General features: G+C 40.6%; 1 protein-coding gene across 1 annotated transcript; it reads right to left on the minus strand.

The window, feature by feature from the left end:
• Nucleotides 1–9,100: 9,100 nt before the first annotated feature.
• Tm4sf1 (transmembrane 4 L six family member 1) lies at nucleotides 9,101–18,910 on the minus strand. Its single transcript, XM_028763554.1, has 5 exons — nucleotides 18,183–18,910; nucleotides 16,711–16,800; nucleotides 16,478–16,623; nucleotides 13,165–13,345; nucleotides 9,101–11,284 (listed from the first exon to the last, which is right to left on the minus strand). The coding sequence occupies exons 1-5, from the start codon at nucleotides 18,357–18,359 to the stop codon at nucleotides 11,270–11,272; spliced, it is 609 nt and encodes a 202-aa protein (XP_028619387.1). The 5' UTR covers nucleotides 18,360–18,910; the 3' UTR covers nucleotides 9,101–11,269.
• Between the last annotated feature and the right edge of the window lie 562 nt (nucleotides 18,911–19,472).

Genomic DNA, 19,472 nt, shown 5'->3' on the forward strand with positions numbered 1-19,472 from the left:
ATGAGGGTGTACCATAAATTTTATTTTTTAAAACAAGATACATAGATACCTGAAAGAAGAAAGAAAATTTACTATGCAAGGCAGAAATCATATGCTTACATTTTCCAGACACTGTGTAGGAATTAGGGCTTCCCTGATATATCTAGTCCAGCGACCCAGCCAGCCTCGCCTGGCCACTTTCACATATTTGCAGGTATAGTTATCTCCCAGTATCTTCTTTGGCATGACTTCTCTGTCTGAGTATAAAGACAATGGCTATCTCATGTACTTCAAGAGTTTGCTTTAAGGACTGTAAATAGGTTTCTGAAAGATTTTAGTATGCATCTTTCTATTCTTGTTTTTTATTTCTTCCTAAAAGCAATGTGCATTTCTTGTAGAACTTCAGAGTGGGTAACTCAAATCAAGACAAAAAAAAAAACCCCTGAAAGTTGATTAAAACCATTTAACATATTTAATATCTGTGCACGTAGTGTGCATTGGTGTTTTTGCCTACATGTCTGTGTGAAGATGTCAGATCCCTTGAAACTGGAGTTACAGTGTGAGCTGCCATGTGGGTGCTGAGAATTGAACATGAGTCCTCTAGGAAGAACAGCCACTGCTTTTAACCACTGAGATATCTCTGTACCACTGTTTTTAAACTTTTTAATGGCTATGTGGTCTACATTACTTATTCTGACTTAATAGGTCCTCTTGATCACACTGTTCTGGTTCCATTTAATCAAAGCAATTCTTTGCTATCAGACAGCATTAGTTCTGTCTTGGTGATAAAACATACCCTACAGGAACTGCTTAAGGAATAAAGGATACAGTCTTGCTCAGAGCTACAGAAGGTTCTGTTTGTTTTGGCCAGGAAGGCATTCCAGTGAAGTGGTGGAAACATGAGACAGACACTATTTCATCACACTGGGGCAGGCAGCAGAGAAAGAGGCTTAGTCCAGGGCCTTGGTTAAAACCTTCAAAGACTCACCCCCATAACCCACTGTTATTAGCCAGGTCTCACTTTCTAAAGGATCTATAGCCTCCCCTAAGTAATCCCACCGGCCAGGAACACTAAAACACAAGGTCTGGAAACTGAACTATTGTGAGCACTCTTGATGGTATTCCAAAAACAAATTTCTCAAAGTAAATATACCAAATGAATGCAGATGTGTACATTGTGGACTGTTGGTGAGTGTCACCAAGCGGCCATTCTGAGAAGATGCACTAAGCCTCTTCGTTCTCTGCACGGAATGAGGTGATGGGAATGTTATCAGAAACCTCTCCTCCAGGAAGAAATGATAAGGGCAACAAATCGTGATCTGCTTAGATTTTACTTCAGGAAATGTTTTTCATATAGATTGGCATCTGTGATTTGGTGTAAAAACAAAACAAAAACAACCCAAAAACTCAGTGGCTATGCCTGCTCTTCAAGCAATCCGAACCTACAATAGTTATTATTTTTGTGTTGCCAGATAAATTAGAAACTATTTTGACACACTCTCCCAAGGGGATTTCTAGACAAATATAGATGGGTCGACTATTTCAGACCTAGAGTGTACTGGCTATAAACAGACCGTAACAAGGCTGTAGGGTGACTTGTGAGAGTTGTTTCCTCTGAGCAATAACGTCTACCATTAAGGAATTTACAAATAAAGGGAAACTTTGAATCACTTAAATATGGACAACTAAGATAAGGATGACAGAGAGCCAAAAACATGAGAGTGGAAGGTGTGGCCTCGTTCAGTGTGGGAGCAGCTGAGTTCTGAGTTGTGGTGAGACTGTGCACTGAGCAAGGGGCAGAGAACTATAGAAGGAGGCAGGACTATGTGGCCTGCCTGGAAAGGGCGTGGCATTGGACTAGCAGGAGTAAAATGTCAGCAATATACCTAACTTTGTGGCAGAATCTAACAGAAAAGATGGAAGCCAATGCCATTTCTTTCTGAGACACACTTAACTTCTAAGTCTTCCACATAAACTTCAGTCCAAAGTCTCCCTGGTACCCTCCACCCTCATCCCTCCACTTTGTGTTCTGTACTGTCATCTGTACTACCTGCTATTTAACCTTAAGAAAGCTAATTTTCTGACTCGTGTGACATTGAGTAAATAGATGTTTATTAAAACATGTTTCTGTAACATGCCTCATACACTGTCTTTTTAAACAGAAAATTGAGGAAATATGCCCGTGATGAACTCATTAAACTTATGACATAACTCCTGAGGGAGGGAAATGTATCACTGTTTTTTTGGTTGTTGTTGTTGAATTTTAAGTCTGCTATTTTAAGTGGTCTTAAGCTATGCCTACATTCTTATGTTCTTATATTACAAGAATATATTTTCTTATATTACAAAAATAATTTTTATCACTTAGTCTTAAAGCTAGTAATGTATGTTTTGCCCAGAACAGCATACTATATTTCTAATATACTATTAAATTGAACTTAATAGAAAGGATAGAGCTTTGCGAACCACACCTTCTTTTGTCAAAATGTACACATTCTGTTCTACCCAGAGTGGGCTACTCTTATTTTGAATTGTTTTCTCAAATTTCAAATGTCTAAATATAGCCTTTTCCATTGTGTAGAACAATCCCAAGCTGCATACATACAACTGAAAGTTCTGGAACGGAACCACTGTGGATTGTTTTCTCCATGCTCAGTCACTTTTGAATTGCCAGAACTCCTTTTTATACATGCTTATATGTTTATAATTTGGAAAGTAAAATAAAATTTGCATTTTTAAAGTTTTCTAAAAGGGAATGCGGTAGGGAGGATCTCTAGATCTATGGCTCTGAGCATTAGAGCCGAGCTTTTCCTTGGTCACCAGCCATAACTGGTCTTAATACAGCATCTCTGTTCATTCTATCTTACTTTAACCCTGGAACAGTTTTTTGTCTCTGGAAACAAGAAACTAGAAACTTCAGTTTTGGCTTCCAGCCTCTCTCAGATCCACAGCCATTATAAGCACGTCCCTTCTGGTCCCTCACACCCTCCTTTTCCAAATGGCCCTCGATTTTCTGTGTTTCTCTGAGGCTTATCTGTTCTTTCTCTCAGAATAAGCTAAAATGGAAAACTATGGGGTTGTGAGAAAGGAAACGCTCTCCTCACCTTGGGGAGAAATAGGAATTCCAGCATGATAGTGTGGGGGTTTGGATGACAATGGTCCCCACATACTCCTATGTAGTAGCACTATTAAAGGTATGCTCTTCTGGGAGTAAGTGTGGCCATGATGGAAGAAGTGTGGCACTGGAGGTGGGCTTTGAGGTTGAAAATGATCAAGCCAGGCCCAGTGTCACTTTCTCTTCCTGCTGCCTGCCAATCTCCAGCAACTCTGTCTGCCTATGCTGTCCTGGGAACCATGATGACAATGGACTAAACTTCTGAATCTGTGATCAAGCCCCAAGTAAATGCCTTCCTTTAGAAAACTTGCAGTGGTCATGATGTCCCTTCACAAAACCTTAACTAAGACAGAAGTTGGTACCAGGAACTAGAGTATTACTGTGATAGGCCTGGCCATGTTCTTGTTTAGAGGAGTGTGGACTTTGAAACATCAGGTTAAAAGATCAGTTTAACAATGAAAGTGGGGATGTTTGTTTGTTTGTTTGTTTGTTTTTGTTTTTGTTTTTTTATTATTGGATATTTTACTTACATTTCAGATGTGATCCCCTTACCCCATTTCTCCCCCACCCAGGAACCCCCTATCCCCTCACCCCTCCTCCTGCTTCTATGAGGATGTGCCCCACCCACCTGCCCACTCCCACCTCGCCCACCCACGAATTCCCCCACACACTGCGTCCAGCCCTCATGCGACCAAGGATCTCCTCTCCCACCTATGCCGATAAGGCCATCCTCCCCTACATATACAGCTGGAGCCATGGATCCCTCCCTAAGTACTCCCAGGCTGGTGGTTTAGACCCTGAGAGCTCTGGTTGGTTGGTATTGTTGCTCTCCTCATGGGGCCACAAACCCTTTCAGCTCCTTCAGTCTTCTTTCCCACTCCTCCATTGGGAACCCCTTGATTAATTCAATGGTTAGCTGTGAGCATCCACCTCAGTATATTTCAGGCTCTGGCAGACCTCTAAGGAGACAGCTATATCAGGCTCCTGTCAGCATGTACTTCCTGGCATCCACATCAGCATCTACCTTTGGTGACTACACATGGAATGGATACCCAGGTGCAACAGTCTCCAGACGACCTCTCCTTCAGTTTCTGTCCCATGTTTTGTCTCCATATTTGCTCCCATGAGTGTTTTGTTACTCCTTCTAAGAAGGACCAAAGCACCCACCCTTTGGTCTTCCTTCTTCATGAGCTTCATGTAGTCTGTGAGTTGCATCTTCGGTATTTCGAGCTTTTGGGCTAATATCCAATTATCAGTGAGTGATTACCATGTGTGTTCTTTCGTGACTGGGTTACCTCACTCAGGATGATATTTTCTAGTTCCATCCATTTACCTAAGAATTCCTCTAATTCTTTGTTTTTAATAGCTGAATAATACTCCATTGTGTAAATGTACCACATTTTCTGTATCTATTCTTCTGTTGAAGGACATCTGGGTTCTTTCCAGCTTCTGGCTATTATAAATAAGGCTGCTATGAACATAGTGGAGCTTATGTCCTTGTTATATGTTGGAGCATCTTCTGGGTATATGCTCAGGAGTGGTATAGCTGGATCCTCAGGTAATGCTATGTCCAATTTTCGGAGGAATCACCAAACTGATTTCCAGAGTGGTTGCACCAGCTTGCAATCCCACCAACAATGGAGGAGTGTTCCTTTTCTCCACATCACATTAATGGACCATCCTAGTAGGAATGTGGAAGACAAAGGTGCTGAGAGTAATCTGAATGTGGCTGCTTTAAATTGAAGAGTTTTGGATTAATTGCATTTGTAGAGATTTCAAAACAGCCTAGTGTGGACTGTGTCCTGTGGTTATTAGTGGTCAGCCTTATGTAATCTATAATTAAAAGGTGCAAGCTAAATAAGGAAAAATACAAAATGTACATACGGTTCAAGGAGAAAGGGGGCACCTGGGGTACAAAGAAGATAAACCCTGAATTCAAAGACACAAACAGACCAAAGAAAAGCCTTGAGTTAAACGGAGTAAAGGGGAGTGGTGACCTCAGGGTAAGACCTCACCCAGATAAGCTGCCAACTAGTGAAAAGGAATTGAAGAAAAGGTTGGGGTTATGGTGTTGCATGCCTTTAATCTCAACACTCTGAGGCAGAGTCCTTTGGATTTCAGAGTTCAAGGACAATCTGGTCTACAGAACAAGTTCTAGGACAGCCAAGTTTAGGCAGTGAAGAAAACCATCCAAACTAGAAAGCTGGTGAAAATGTATTTGAACGAGGGGGCCATGTTCCAGCCCCAGCAAGCAGCTGAAACTTGGGAGTTTTAGCAGTGTGGGTCTGGCTTTAAAGTCAAGGATAGAAGAAAGGAGTCATAAAATCTCCCTCTGAGACTAGGGAAAGACATTGAGGTTAACTGTGTGGCAGAAGTGTCCCTGCACGGAAGTCCAGAGAGTCCATTGTATGAAGCTTGAAGTCTGAATTAGCTTAGAGACCCCAAGATATTGGAAATGTCAGAGCCATGGGATACCTAACAAGGAGAGTTGCTAACAGGGAATGAAATCGGCCCCCAGCCTAAAATAAAGGCATGTGTAGCAGTCAACAAAGCTGAAACGAGCTGGAGATCTGAAAAGTATTTTGACATGGAGTAGCAGAGCTTGGAGTTTGCCCAGCTGGTTTTTAGTCTTTCTTTATTATGCTCCCTTTTCTCTGTTTGGTAATACTGTATAGCCTGTGCCATTGTATGTTGGAAGCATATGATCTGCTTCTTTATTTTGATTTTATAAAGGATTGCAGTGATTATAGTAGGATTAAAGAGATTGTCATGAAACCTTCGACTTGGAACTTTTGAACAGGGTTGAGACTGTTATAGACTAAGGAGATTTTTGAAGTTGGACTGAATGCATTTCTGCTTTATGATACAGCTATAAGCCTATGGGGTCAAGACATGAAATAAGGTAGTTTGAATGAAAATGGCCCCTATAGAGAGTGTCACTATTAGGAGATGTGGCCTTATTGCAATAGATGTTATCTTGTGAAAGAAAGTGTATCGTGGGGAGTAGAGTGGGCTTTGAGGTTTCCAGTGCTGAAGCCAGGCCCAGTACCACTGTCTCTTCCTGCTTCCTATGAACCCAGATGTAGAACTCTCAGCTACCTTACCATCACCATGTCTGCAGTGTGTAGAATGCTTCCTACCATGATGACAACGGACCAAACCTCTGAACCTGTTAGCAAGCTCCAAATCAATACCTTCATCTGTAGGAGTTGCAGTGGTCATGGTATCTTTTCACTGCAATAGAAAGCCCAACTAAAACAGATGACAACTGCTTTAGGTTTTTTTCCATTCCATGTTTAAACCTGCATGTTTCTAGGAATCTCATCAAAAAAGCAATCTATGGGGAAAAGAAATGCACTAAACCTTCTGTGTAGCTCTAAGAGCTTCTTGTTTTAATCATGTTAGATTACATTTCCATCACAGGTGTCTCTAGATACAGCATATAATTCTCTTTAAAAAAAAAGAGGAAAAATACAGCTCTGGTTATTGTTATTATTATTATCATCATTATCATTACTTATTCACTTTACATCCTGCTCAGTGATCCCTTCCTGGTCACTCCCTCCCATAATCTTTCCCTTCCTCCCCCTTCCCCTTCTCCTCTGAGCAGGTGGAGGTTCCTTTGAGTATCCCCCACCCTGGCACATCAAATCTCTATGGGGCTAGGCACATCCTCTCCCACTGAGGCCAGAGAAGGTAGCCCCTCTAGAAGAACATATCCCACAAACAGGCAACAGCTTTTGAGATAGCTCCCACTCCAGTTGTTCAGGACTCACATGAAGACCAAGCAGCACATCTGCTACATATGTACAGGGAAGCCTAGGTCTAACCCGTGTATGTTCTTCGTATGGTGGGTCAGTCTTTGAGAGCTCCAAGGGTCCAGGTTAGTTGATTCTGTTGGTTTTTCTGTGGAGATCCTATCCCCTTAAAGGCTGCAACCCTTCCTCCTGTTCTTCCATAAGAGTCCCCAAGCTCCATTCACTGGCAGTGAGTGTCTGCATCTGTCTCAGTTAGCTTCTGGGTGGAGCCTCTCAGAGGACAATCATGCTAGATTGCTGTCTGCAAGCATAACACTATCATTAATAGTGTCAGGGATTGGTGATTTCTCTTGGGATGGGTGTCAAGTTGGGCCAGTCATTGATTGGCCATTTCCTCGGTCTCTGTTTCATCCCCCATCCCTGCATTTCTTGCAGATAGGATAAATTTGGGGTTGAAAGTTTAGTGAGTGGCTTATTGTCCCTATTGCTCCATTGGAGTTCCTGCCTGGATACAGGAGGTGGCCTCTTCAGGTTTCATATGGCCAATACTGTGCCACATAGCTAAGGACAACTCCATCGATTCTTGACATCTCGTTTATCCCAAGTCTCTGTCTCATCCTGGAGATGTTCCCCACCTCCCCACCACCCATCAGTTGCAGATTTCCATTCATTTTCATGGCCATCTCTCCTGTGCCTCCCCACATCTGATACTGAACCCCCATTCCCCTCTCCATCCTCTCTTTCATCTCCCAGTTCCCTCCCTCCATCTGCCTTTTATGACTATTTTATTCCATCTTTTAACTGAGATTCAAGCATCTTTGCTTGGGCCTTCCTTCCTGTTTAGCTTCTTTGAGTCTGTGGAGTATAGTATGGGTACTACTGTATTTTATGGCTAATATCCACTTATAAATGAGTACATACCATGCATGTCCTTTTAAGGCTGTGTTAGTTCACTCAGGATGATATTCTCAAGATCCATCCATTTGCCTGCAAAATCCATGATATCTTCATTTGTAATAACTGAGTTGTGTTCCATTGTGTAGATGTACCACATTATCTTTACCCATTCTTCAGTTAAGGGTCATTTAGTCTGTTTCCAGTTCCTGGCTATTACAAATATAGTTGCCATGAACATAGTTGAGCAAGTGTCTTTGTGGGATGGTGGAACATCTTTTGGGTATATGCCTAGGAGTGGTACAGCTGGGTTTTGAGGTAGAACTATTTCCAGTTTTCTGAGAAACTGTCAAATTGATTTCCAAAATGATTGTACAAGTTTACACTCCCACTAGCAATGGAGGGATGTTTCTCTTGCTCCACATCCTTGCCAGCATGTGCTATCACTTGAACACTCTTGTTTTTTTTTATTAAATTATTTATTTCCTTTAACATCTTGATCACAGCTTCCTCTCCCTCCTCCCAGTCTCTAACTCTCATCCTCCCTTCCCCATCCACCCTACCTCTCCTTCTCCTCAAAAAAAGAGAGACATCCCATGAATAACAACTAGCCCTGGCATTACAAGACTGCAAGTCTTTGGCAAGACTAGGTGCATCTCTTCTATTGAGGTTACACAAGGAAGTTATTTAATAAAGTCACTAGTTCTTCTTTATGCTGGCTAGTCCTGAAATTCTTTTCTGCACTAAAGCCACAAACCCCAAATTAGCTTGCATTGAGATCCATAAAAGATTAAGGAAACTCTTCAGTTTGCTTGGGTGTAGCTATGTCTTTGTACACTCACCCCTGATAGAAATAAAGTCTATTTTTTGTTACCCAGACCCTTTTTCTTCATTAGGTTACACACAGCTTCTAATCTTTATCTTTCAAGATTCTTTTTGAATTTTTGTGTTGCAGAGATTTTTAACTCAGTGCCCAAGAGTTACCGATAGGCTCATGGGTAGATATTTGGGGAATGGGACCACACTTTAGTGGAAAACTAATAGTAGCATTACTTTGTACCAACCTTTAACCAAAATGTTAACTGCACTTCCTTTCATTGGGACTACATGCAGTAAACCAAAGTAGTATTGAAACTAATGTCCCATTTTCATCTAGAGTATTTGTATGTGTCTTTATATCACACTGAATTGTTCTTGGTACCTCAAAAATATCAGTTTAACTGACATCTTGTTTCAAAAGTATAGTAAATTGCTTTACTCATGAGGCTGCAGCTAGAACACATGGACAATTAATTGTCTGCTTATCTTCAGATGTGAAGTAACAAAGTAGACTATCAAAACAACTACTCGATAATTTTGACTTTTTTTAAAATTTTTATTTATGTGGATGAATGTTTTACCTGCATGTATGTCTCTGCACCACATGTAGGTGATGCCTGTGGAGCCAGAAAAAGGCATTGGATCCACTGACACTGGAGTTACAGATGGTTGGGAGCTGCAGTTTGAGTGCTAGAACTCAAAAATAGATCTTCTGGAAGAGCAATCAGTGCTCTTAACCACTGAGCCATCTCTCTAGGCCCACTTCTAATTTCTTTGATAAAATATTCCAATGTGTTAATTTACTTCTTATGTCTATATGTTTTATTTTATGTGCTTATAGATATTATAAAAAGTCTCCAGCTTTCACCAGATTGCCAAGGGATCATAGCACAAAGACGTTACAACTTTGGGTCAGGCACCACAGCAGGTACCTTGCCTAAAAGAAGAATGTGCCTGTCTAATAGCAAGCAAAACCCTTTATTAACTCTCTTGTCTGTTATCCAGGACAATAAACAACCAAAGTCAAGCCCTCTGTATAAAATCTTAATCATTATTATCTGAAAGTGTTTATTTAACAGTTGGTCCTTGAATGGTTTTAGGAGACAGTAGAAACTTTAGAAGTGGGACTTAATTGGAGGAAGTTGTTGGAGGACATACATCTGAAGGTTACGTCTCACACACAGCACCTTGCTCTACCTGCTTCCTATCTACCATGAAGTGATCTATGCTCCTACCCCAATGATGTTCTGCTTTACCACAGGCCTATTATCAGTGCAGTCCATGACCCCAGACTGAAAGCTCTGAAACTGTGAGCAAATACACAGTTCTGTCTCCCTCTAGGTAGTTCTGCCAAGTAGTAGGTTAAGGGATCCTTTTACATTAATAAACAAACAAACAAACAAACAAATAACGAGGTGTAGTTTGTGCACTAAGAGAGAAAAACATGCTACCTTACCTACTACTTTGATTATTGGAGCACCCAGCAGAAAGAAAGATATTTAGCTGATTTGATAGCCTCGAAGGATAGCATAGCCATGGTTATCTGTTGATAGAAAAGGAAGAAGAGGGAATAAGGCAGGGAAAGCAGGAAAGATGATCCAGAGGAAAGCAAGCCCTTTGCATAGATGCCACCCAACCTGTAGACCACAGTCCACAGACAGGGATGGAAAACCAGAAGCTGTGGACAATACCATTGCCTTGTCCTACTGGGTGTATTCACTGTGTGTATCCTTTCAAATCAAATTCTATTAAGTTAGAAACCGGATCTCCACACGCAAAAGCCCATATTCTGAAAACGTCTTTTGTCTTCCAGAAAAGGTAATAGAACTTTCTAAGTGTTAGGAAGGAGTCCTCTCTACATGACTCCGATAAATTGCCTGATGAGAGAGGGTGTCACTTCAGACATAAAACTAAAATCACAGCTGAATGGTAGCAAATACTTAATTCTATGCTCAAAGGCAAGTTTGGGAAGCTTTCCCATGTGAGTTTCCTGACCCTGTTCTACCTCTCCCATTTTCCCACCATGGTGATCAACTGCTTTATTCCATGTCTCATTTTCCTTCTCGTCTAACTACCTTGACCTTCCTGTTGACAGAAACAGTCTTTGTCTTTGAAGGACAGAAAGCTTTCTACATGCTAGAAAACTTCAGCCTCAAGTAGTGTTCACGGCCGCTGTCAGTTTCACATATTTCCTCTCCCATACTTGGGTTAGCGCTTTCTCAGTGAGATTTCCAAATCCAGGCAAGTTTTCTCTCACTTCAGAAAGTCTCTTAGAGATTTGTTCACGTACAAATGGAAAACAGCATATAAACAGTAAAATATATCTCTTCAGAATTTTTTTTTGGTCCTTCTTGGTCTTAAAAAGGAAGCCAGAGATCTTTTATTAAAAGAACAAATGCATGTATGTGCAATAGTTAGATATGATTTTTATCTCAAACATTGAAGAGTTTATCTCAGCTATGCTGAGAACAGTCATTAAGTCTGTAAAATCCCTTCCGAGTGAGTGCAGTTTGCTGCCTTGTTCTTCAAAGCAAAGTTTGTTTTATGAATGTAAACACTGACATCATGTCATGATGTCAGCACATTTCCTTATAAAAGCAGAAAGGGTGGGCTATGACACAAGGTGCAAAGTCTCACAACACAGGTAAAATTTGCAAATTACAGTGAAATACAGGAAGCACACGGTTCTGTCTTGTGTTCTCTTTTAGCAGTTATATTGCTGTAAAGAAAGTAAAATTTGCATTAGTTTATTACCAGTGTCAACACACAATGCACAGTCTTATTCAAAGCAAACATATAATTGAATAATTTTTTTAATCAAAACTAGGCCACCCATACCATTAGGGATCAGACAAGGCTCACAAAAATGTTTCCTAAACAAACCAGACCCATTTACTTCCCCAGGAAAGTTTATAAAAAGTGTTCATGGAAACTTCGGGATACTAACACAGAATTGGCTCGTAGTGTGTTTGTGTTGGGAGAGTAATTTAACATAATGCTGTGGGAATTTCCCACTGGTGTGGGGTTACTGTAGTTAACCTTTCAAATCAAATGCTACCAAGTTAGAAGTCAGCTCTCCTATACTAAGTCCCCTGTCCAGTGAGAGCACCTTTTGTCTTGCAAACAAAAGTAATAGATCTTTCTAATGTTAAGGAGAAGCACTTTCTACAGTGACTCTGATGACAGAACCACGTGCTTGCCTCCAACTCAGGAAGTTATCTCTCCTCACAAAACACTGAACCAATTTTGTCCACAGACTCCTTATGCCTGTGCCCCAAATGCCCCAGCACCAAAGTCCAGCAGCAGCTGAGGTTATTCTCTGCTTTGTCTGAGTTTCAAGGGAGAGCATAGGTTTGCATTTAGGAATCAATTCCAAAGGTTTTATTCTGCTCTCCTTCCTTCAATTGCCTTAAAAAAACAATGTCATACTAAAGTCATTTTCCCACAAGACTGTTTTCCTGGAAATTTGGCAGGATCCCAAAGAAATTCTTAATCTTGTGGATTTGCCTGATAGATAAAGCTAGAAATAAATTCTAACTTCCTCTCAAAATGAATAGAAATTTCCCATATATTTATAGCAAAGAGTTTCCCAGTAGCACTGACTTTAGTTTCTATTAGGTTTCATTTGTTTGTTTTTATTATTTTTGGATTTTTTTTTGGGGGGGGAGTTGTTTTGGTTTGGTTTTGGTTTGCCTTCTTTTCAAGGAAAATCAAAAGATATTGAATTAGGAGATAAATGAAATGGAAATTATAAGTGAAATAAGTTTACTTCATCTTGTTTTAAAGAATAAGACATAAAACAGCAACTTCCCAAGATGGTCTGGATTTTAACTTCCCATCTGTTCAATAATACGTGATTTAGGGAGACAAAGGAAAAATAATTTCAATAAAAAAGCGAAAATAACTTTCTCTGTTACAAACAAGTGAATATTTCATTCCTAAGTCATATCCACGGGAAATGAAAGCTTCCTGGTTTTCTTTCACATAGAAAGTTTCTTTCAGAAGGACATTCAAAGGCTAATAATTGTACTCCATGCTTACTGTATAAGGGTAAGGCATATTTGTTATTCTTTATTAGGAAAGAATTACAGGGAATCAAATAGGACAGGAAATACTGCACCAAGGTTAAAGGAAGGGCTTGGGCATAAAATAACTGAAGAATTGAAGTCTGTTACCTGGATAAGTGATCTTAGAGGTCTTGTTCAATGCTCGAGTTAGGCATGTGAATGGGAAGTGAGTTTACTGCTACATCTTAGGGAGTCAGTGTTGGATATTATTCTTGTGTCCTTTGAAAAATGAAGGCAAGCATCTTGACACTCAACCAGAGCTGGGTGAGTGAAACATATGGGGAATTTAACTTGAAAGAGGTACTATGTCTATAGGCAAGTGTCCCTGTGGCCACAGAGCCATCTGCAAACAACGATGACTCAGTGAGTGAAACTAAGTACTGAAGCCGAAATTGAGTGTCAGACATGCCTCCCTATATAGTGAGAATAGGTTCTGGCTGGTTGCCTGTTCCTGGTTTTACCTTTAAGTAAAAGAATGGAGCCTTGTTGCCACTACAGAGCTAGACCTCAACATAGTCACACAAGTTCTCACCTGTTGGCGAGAGAAGCAATAGCCACATGTGCCTCCTAGTACTCCATTTATCACTTGAATGAGACACAAGATGAATTCAATCGCAGAGGAAGCCAAGAGGATAGAAAATAGAGTCACATGCCACTCCACAATATGCTTGGGCTCATAGCACTTGGACCACGTCGAGGAATCCAGTAGGTACCTGTGGACAGAAGAGGAACTTCAGGCACACCACCACAGTTTAAGAGTATATCTCATAACTTACTTTTATTGTTTGGAGGTTTTTATTCAGAAACATAGAAATGAATTAACACAATACTATGTGCTAGATACGCATATTGGAACAATATTCCAACAAATGGAAGGTTTAAGCCCAAAGATTATCTCAATGAGAAACATAAAATTAAAACACAAATTTTGACACTAATCTAGGATTCTGTGGTTAAAAATTCTCACTTGAGAGATTTTTATATTCTTTAAAAGACATATGACTTCTTGTGAGAAGGAAAAGCAAAGGTATATCTGTATCATCTTTAAAACCGTGTTGTGTATCATATGGCTATGAACTAAGTAAATATGAAAAAATGAAAACAATTCAGGTTGGGATAGTAAACTTATAAAGGATGTTTCTATTGTTACCCAGGTTTATCATTGCTTATAGTTGTCTATGAGCAAGATATTGAGTAAATTATTTATTTAGAAAATATGTCTTACATTATATTTTAAACTTTAGGATATTAATATCATTTCATTAAGATATCAAGCACTTTCCTTTTTTGAAAAGTATCCAAATTCTGCCAAGTTAAAATTCAAGAGGCTTTTATTTTCAAATGAAATTTGTTGCTATTTTTTTTAATTTTTAAGCAAAAAGTTAATTCACAGTAGGAAGTAGAAGGATTTGAGTTTAGCCTGTTTATTTTCAGGGCATTATGCCCATGCCTCTGTAGCAGTGAAGAATACCTTTTATTAAGTTAGTAGACTAAGATTACTGATTTGCTGTATGAGTGCAAAATTAAGGACCGTATGGCACATCCTGTCCTGAAAGAGCATGGACTCCAGCAGAACATGGATTGAGAACATCGACGCCAAGTATGCTGATCAGGGAAACAATGTGAAAGGCTGCCAACCAAACAGAACCCCTTCCTGAGAGAAGACCTGTTTAAAGCCACTTCTCAAGGCTGAGTTCCATGCTGTCAGGTGCAGGGCCTTCTTACAGCCAGCCACCAGCACAGAATCTGGAACATGGTATGTGTTTAAAAATCACAGAATGATAAATTACAACACAAACTCTCTTTGTTAAAAATCACACCAGGTCATGCTGAGGTCATATGTGACTTTATATGTAACAAAATGAGAAATTTCGTGTGTGTGTGTGTGTGTGTGTGTGTGTGCATAGATAGGCAGATAGCTAGATAGACAGATAGATAGATATTTAGATAAATATGCATGTTTTGGATCTCTTTCTTAGAATGTCAGCCCTTGCTATCCCATAGAGTAGTGTTTGGATTCCCAGTGAAGTCAGATTCAACCACGTGGGAACATCAAGGAGTAACTTAATCCTACAAAGAGGCCTGGTACAATTTTCTATCACTTCTTCCTGCCCCAACTTGAAACCAGACATCTAACATTGGAACAGTACACTGAGCCAATAAGAGATTCAACTTGTTGATTTAAAACAAAACTTACTACCGCCACTCCACCCCTAAAAAAAACCCAAACCAAACCAAAACAAAACAAAAATATGGCATTCTGGCCCTGTGTTTCTGCTTTTCAGTAAAACAAAGGCTGTTATTCAGGTCACACAGAGTCAAAATTTTCTTTGGCTCTATTTAACTACTGAAAATTTAATCGGTAGCTTGGAATTGTTAGTTACTCTACCTATTGAGATCCCTAAACAGATTCGAATAAAGAATGATCTAGAAGAAAAAGGGTTTTGTTTTTGAGATGCATAAATGAGTAGTGGGAGGGATGTAAAAATTGCTCTTAATTTTTTTTATTAATAGACATAATCGTTTTCTATGAGCACATTATGTTCTGAGCAAAGGTGATGACAACAGGAGACATTACGATTCCACCTCCAGTAAGTACTAGCTTTTCTTCAGAGGCTGCCATTCTTTCATGTTCATCCTAAGCTAACACTGGCACTGCCCACAATGTGTCAGCCATCACATGAGCATTTCACACACATCACCTCGTTAATGGTCATGACGACGGCCATTCTCTAGATGAAGTCACTGAGAGACAGGAAAATGAGCTCACGGCTTCCTGTCCTTAGAGGGTGAGTGAGAAGCTGAGATCAGACCCAAGGCTAACTGATAATATAAAGGACAATCTATAGTCATTCTTTATTTTTGTTTTTGTTTCTGTATCTTAAAAAATGAACCTTTCAAAATTCAAACTTAAAAGCTGAATCATGTCTGGGAAGGGAGTCAGTGGTTAAGAGTGTGTGTTGCTCTGGCACAGGACACTAACTCAGTTCCCGGCACCCACATCAGGCAACACACAACTACCTGTAACTCCAGCTCCAGGATACCGGACACCTCATTCTGAACTCTGTGGGAACTTCCACTGACATATGCACGCGTGCACACACAAAATTATCTTTTCTCTTAAAGAAGGCAAGTCAGGAAAGGACAATCTATACTCATTCATCACCATAGATACCAGTTTCCACCAGCTCTTCTGATTCTGCACCTTTTGTCGTAACTGATTAAAAAACAGAAAATCCTAACATAAGACAATGGGCCTCTCTTAACTACATTGAAGCTGGAGTAGTGGGTAAAATCTTTGCTCTGTCTCCTGGTAAGTTAAATCAAGGGTGTGTGTGTGTGTGTGTGTGTGTGTGTGTGTGTGTGTGTGTGTTATACACGCTTCAGAATATGCAAGTGTGAGGTGGGATCATTGTTTGTTCTAGATTTTGAATATTGTCCTATGAATTAGTAAAATGTGCTGCATTTGACCTGAGTGCCATTGAGGTTTACAGCACACTGTCTGAGCATAAACTCTATGAGGTGAGCGGACAGCCTGGATTCAAAGGTTCACTAGTTCATTCTAACAATGAGACCTTGGATAAGTCACTTCATCCTTGCCTGCCTCTTTTTCTCATTTGTAAAACAAAAGTAATCACGGGAGCACCTCCATAGTGTCGTTGTAAGCACAAAATCAGTGGCTATGTTTAATAGTAGTTAGAATTTCCCCAGGTTGATGACTGCCTATCTACCCTTACATACTGCATGATTTGGAGTAAGGAAATACTGGATGGATGGATAGATAGATAACTTAGTTTTAAGTGCTGTGGTTAAAATATGTTGCTAGGTAAAGAACAATTACATACTGTCCCTCAGTGCTGGCAAAGGTGTAGTTCCATACTCCATTGTCATCGCTGCACTTTGGTCCCTCTGCCAAACCCAGCGATGCCACAATGACACAGTAGCCAGATCCTATGATTCCAATCAGAGCAGCCAGTACAGAAGAAAGCATCTATAGAAAGGAAAAAGCGAGAAGTGAGCCTCCATCCTGTGTCAGGACTGAACCGAATTCACCAGTATGCACCACCGGGAGACCTACCGAGCATCTCTTGCCGTAGTTTTGAAAGCCGCAGCATCCACAGCAGTCCTCTTCCTCCAGCCCAATGAACACAAACGCTGGCAGGAGCATCTGCTCAGAAGCAAACAGAATCAAGTCATTGCCTTTCCTGATTTCCTATGGGTGGGGTCAGACATTTCTGTAAAATATATTTATGTCTGCTGATTAGAGCAACCAAATATTATTAATGATGTAAAGGCCCGAGAAGAGATGAAAGGATTGCATTTGCTTGTTTCCATGTACAGTGGGTGAGCACAGAACGTGAAATAGCAACCTGTAAATAAATGTGAACATTTTCCACAAATGTTAACATATTATATGGAAGCCATAGGCACTGTTAAATGTAAAATCTATCTTTAAATGTGATCCCCACCCCCATCAAATGTAGAAGATCAAATCTTGAGTAGAATGGCTGAAACATTTTGAGTAGATAGAAAAGATGAACATTTTTTATAAAAAAAAAAAAATATGATCTGTTTCTTTGAAGATACAAAGGCGCCATTTCAACTCGGCAATGATGCTCTTCACATAAGAATGAGCTACTTGAAGTTTAAGGCCAAAAGCAACAAAGCAGAGTGGATGCTAAGTGTATGTTAGACAGTGGCTATGCTCACTTATAGAATTGTATTTGCACTGATTATGGGAACATGAACATAGTGATGCTTTCGTTGAAAGCACATTTCCCATGCCATGCAACAAGGAGTCCATTAGGTATAAATGTCTTAATCTTAGTTGGCAAGGAAAATAGTATTCTCTATGACAGTAACAATTCCTTAAAGTTTCTCTTAAGTCTAGCAGTTTAAGTGGGCAAAAGTGTCTATATTCCATCTGTGTTGAGATTGAAACTAATACTTTCACCTCCCATTGTACCAAGTAAATTCTTCTTAACTTCAACTAAAAACAATCTGTAGGGGGGAGGGAGAATAAACCAACACATTCCATCACTAGACTGAGATGCTAACCTGCTTCTAACTCCAACCTCGGGAGGCCGCTTACAGTTATTAGGAAATACCAGTTCACTCCCTAAATGTTTTCCCATGTCATAGATGCCTGAAAGTAAGCAACAGAGAGTAATTTAGACCCCAAACTGTTGTCTCGGAGCCCAGCCAACTCTCTTCAGCTCCAAATGAGAAGTGAGCGCTGCTCTGGCACTCAGAAACTCGATAGTCTCTCAAGTCTCCGTGAAAAGTGACCATTTTTCAAGCTGTAAAGTAAAAGCTTCTGAGAAAAGAGAGTTCCCTCTAAGGTAAAAGATTTTACTAAAGCAACATCTAATAGGGTCAGCGAATTTTAACACAACCTTAGAATATTCTGCTTTCAAAGAGAGCACAGCAACAAAGACACAATCCAGCTTTTACAGATGAGCATTAAAGAAGACTTGGCGTGAGAAGAATGCACTCTGCCATTTGAGAGGAGAGGAAGTTTTAGTGATAATATAGTTCTGAGTGACTTACCAGCAGGCCTCCGCCTGCAACGCCGGCAAAGTAGTACACAAAGCGGCTGAGGTGGTCCTCGGTAGCATACTTTGTTTCCCCATTAGGAAAGTAGAGCAAAGCATTAGCTACGATGCAGAAGACAGCAGCCGACACCAGACAGTATCCGATGTATTTTGCACACTTTTCACAGGACATAGTGGCACCAGGAGTCCTGCAGTCTTTCCTCTGTTCCCTCTCTTCAGCTCAGTGATGCCACAGATCGGATGATAGCTTGCCCCTTTGTGGAGAAAGCCGACGCGGTTCACAGCCCATTCTTGCTACCACTTAAATAGTGCCAGTTCTTAGTGCCAGTAAATGAGGTTCTATGCTTTCATTGGTCCAGACTCCAGTCTCCGGTTGGGGTGGAGGGAAGTGAAGGAGTGCCCCGCCTTTCAAATGAAATCCTTGGGACAATGAAACCAGTAGTAGGACGTGAGAAACATCCTCAGTCACCTGTAAGAGAGAAAATGACTAATCCACTATGCCGCTTGCTCACAGGATAAAGATGAAGGGGAAGTCTGGCACAGTCTTCCAGTAACTGCTTAGAGACGAACACTTCGAGCCTTGGAAAGAGCTGTGATCTTTTCTCTTGCAGCCTTTTGGACCGTTTCCAGTTTGAGGCTGTGTTCACTTCTACATTGACACCAATTTAATTTGCGACCTGGGGCAAGTTTCCTAAGCTCTGAGCTCATTTCCGTGTCTGTTCAAGGCAACGTGTCCAAGCTGTCACCTAGAGATTTAAGGAGGCTGCTGGGAAAATTACAGAGTGGCTTCCTTTCCTCTGCCTGCGGCTAGCTAGGCAGGACAGATCCCATAGCTAGTTTTCCTGGGTCAGCGCTGCTGAGGGCATCTGCCTCAGAGCGAGATGGTATCCAACAACACAACAGCTCAGACATTCCTGACTAATGCTGTGTAGCAAAGAAGTGCCAGAAAAGTAGGAGGAGGGCATAGGGTGGAAGATGGAAGAAGAGAGGGACTCATTTGCCCTTCCTGGGTAGGTCAGATAAGGAAGCTGTGCTCCAGCTTAGATCAGTGGTATAGAAAAGCTATAGAATAGGATACAATCGAGCCACTAAACACTGAGGAGACTAACAATAAATGATTAGGTTACAATGCCAACTGGACTGAAGAAATAAATAAATGTAAATGCCAGAAAACCGGAACCTTCTGGGTGTGTGCAGAGTTAGTCCCCACAGAAGCCTCACTCTGTCACCAGCACACTTCTAACAATAGAGTATTCGGTCTCTGTGCTGGATTGTGAGTCCTGTG

This window comes from Grammomys surdaster, unplaced genomic scaffold (assembly GCF_004785775.1).
Source record: "Grammomys surdaster isolate TR1022 unplaced genomic scaffold, NIH_TR_1.0 139, whole genome shotgun sequence".
In the NCBI taxonomy this organism is placed as follows: Eukaryota; Metazoa; Chordata; class Mammalia; order Rodentia; family Muridae; genus Grammomys; species Grammomys surdaster.

Bases quoted from the DNA above. Each gene is read 5' to 3' on its own strand.
- Tm4sf1 (XM_028763554.1), bottom strand. From the start codon at position 18,359: ATGTCCTGTGAAAAGTGTGCAAAATACATCGGATACTGTCTGGTGTCG. The intron at 16,801-18,182 runs GTAAGTCACTCA...GCTTCTGAGCAG, and splicing joins TTGCAGGCGGAGGCCTGCTG to ATGCTCCTGCCAGCGTTTGT. The intron at 13,346-16,477 runs GTATGTAATTGT...TTCTGTCCACAG, and splicing joins TTTGCCAGCACTGAGGGACA to GTACCTACTGGATTCCTCGA.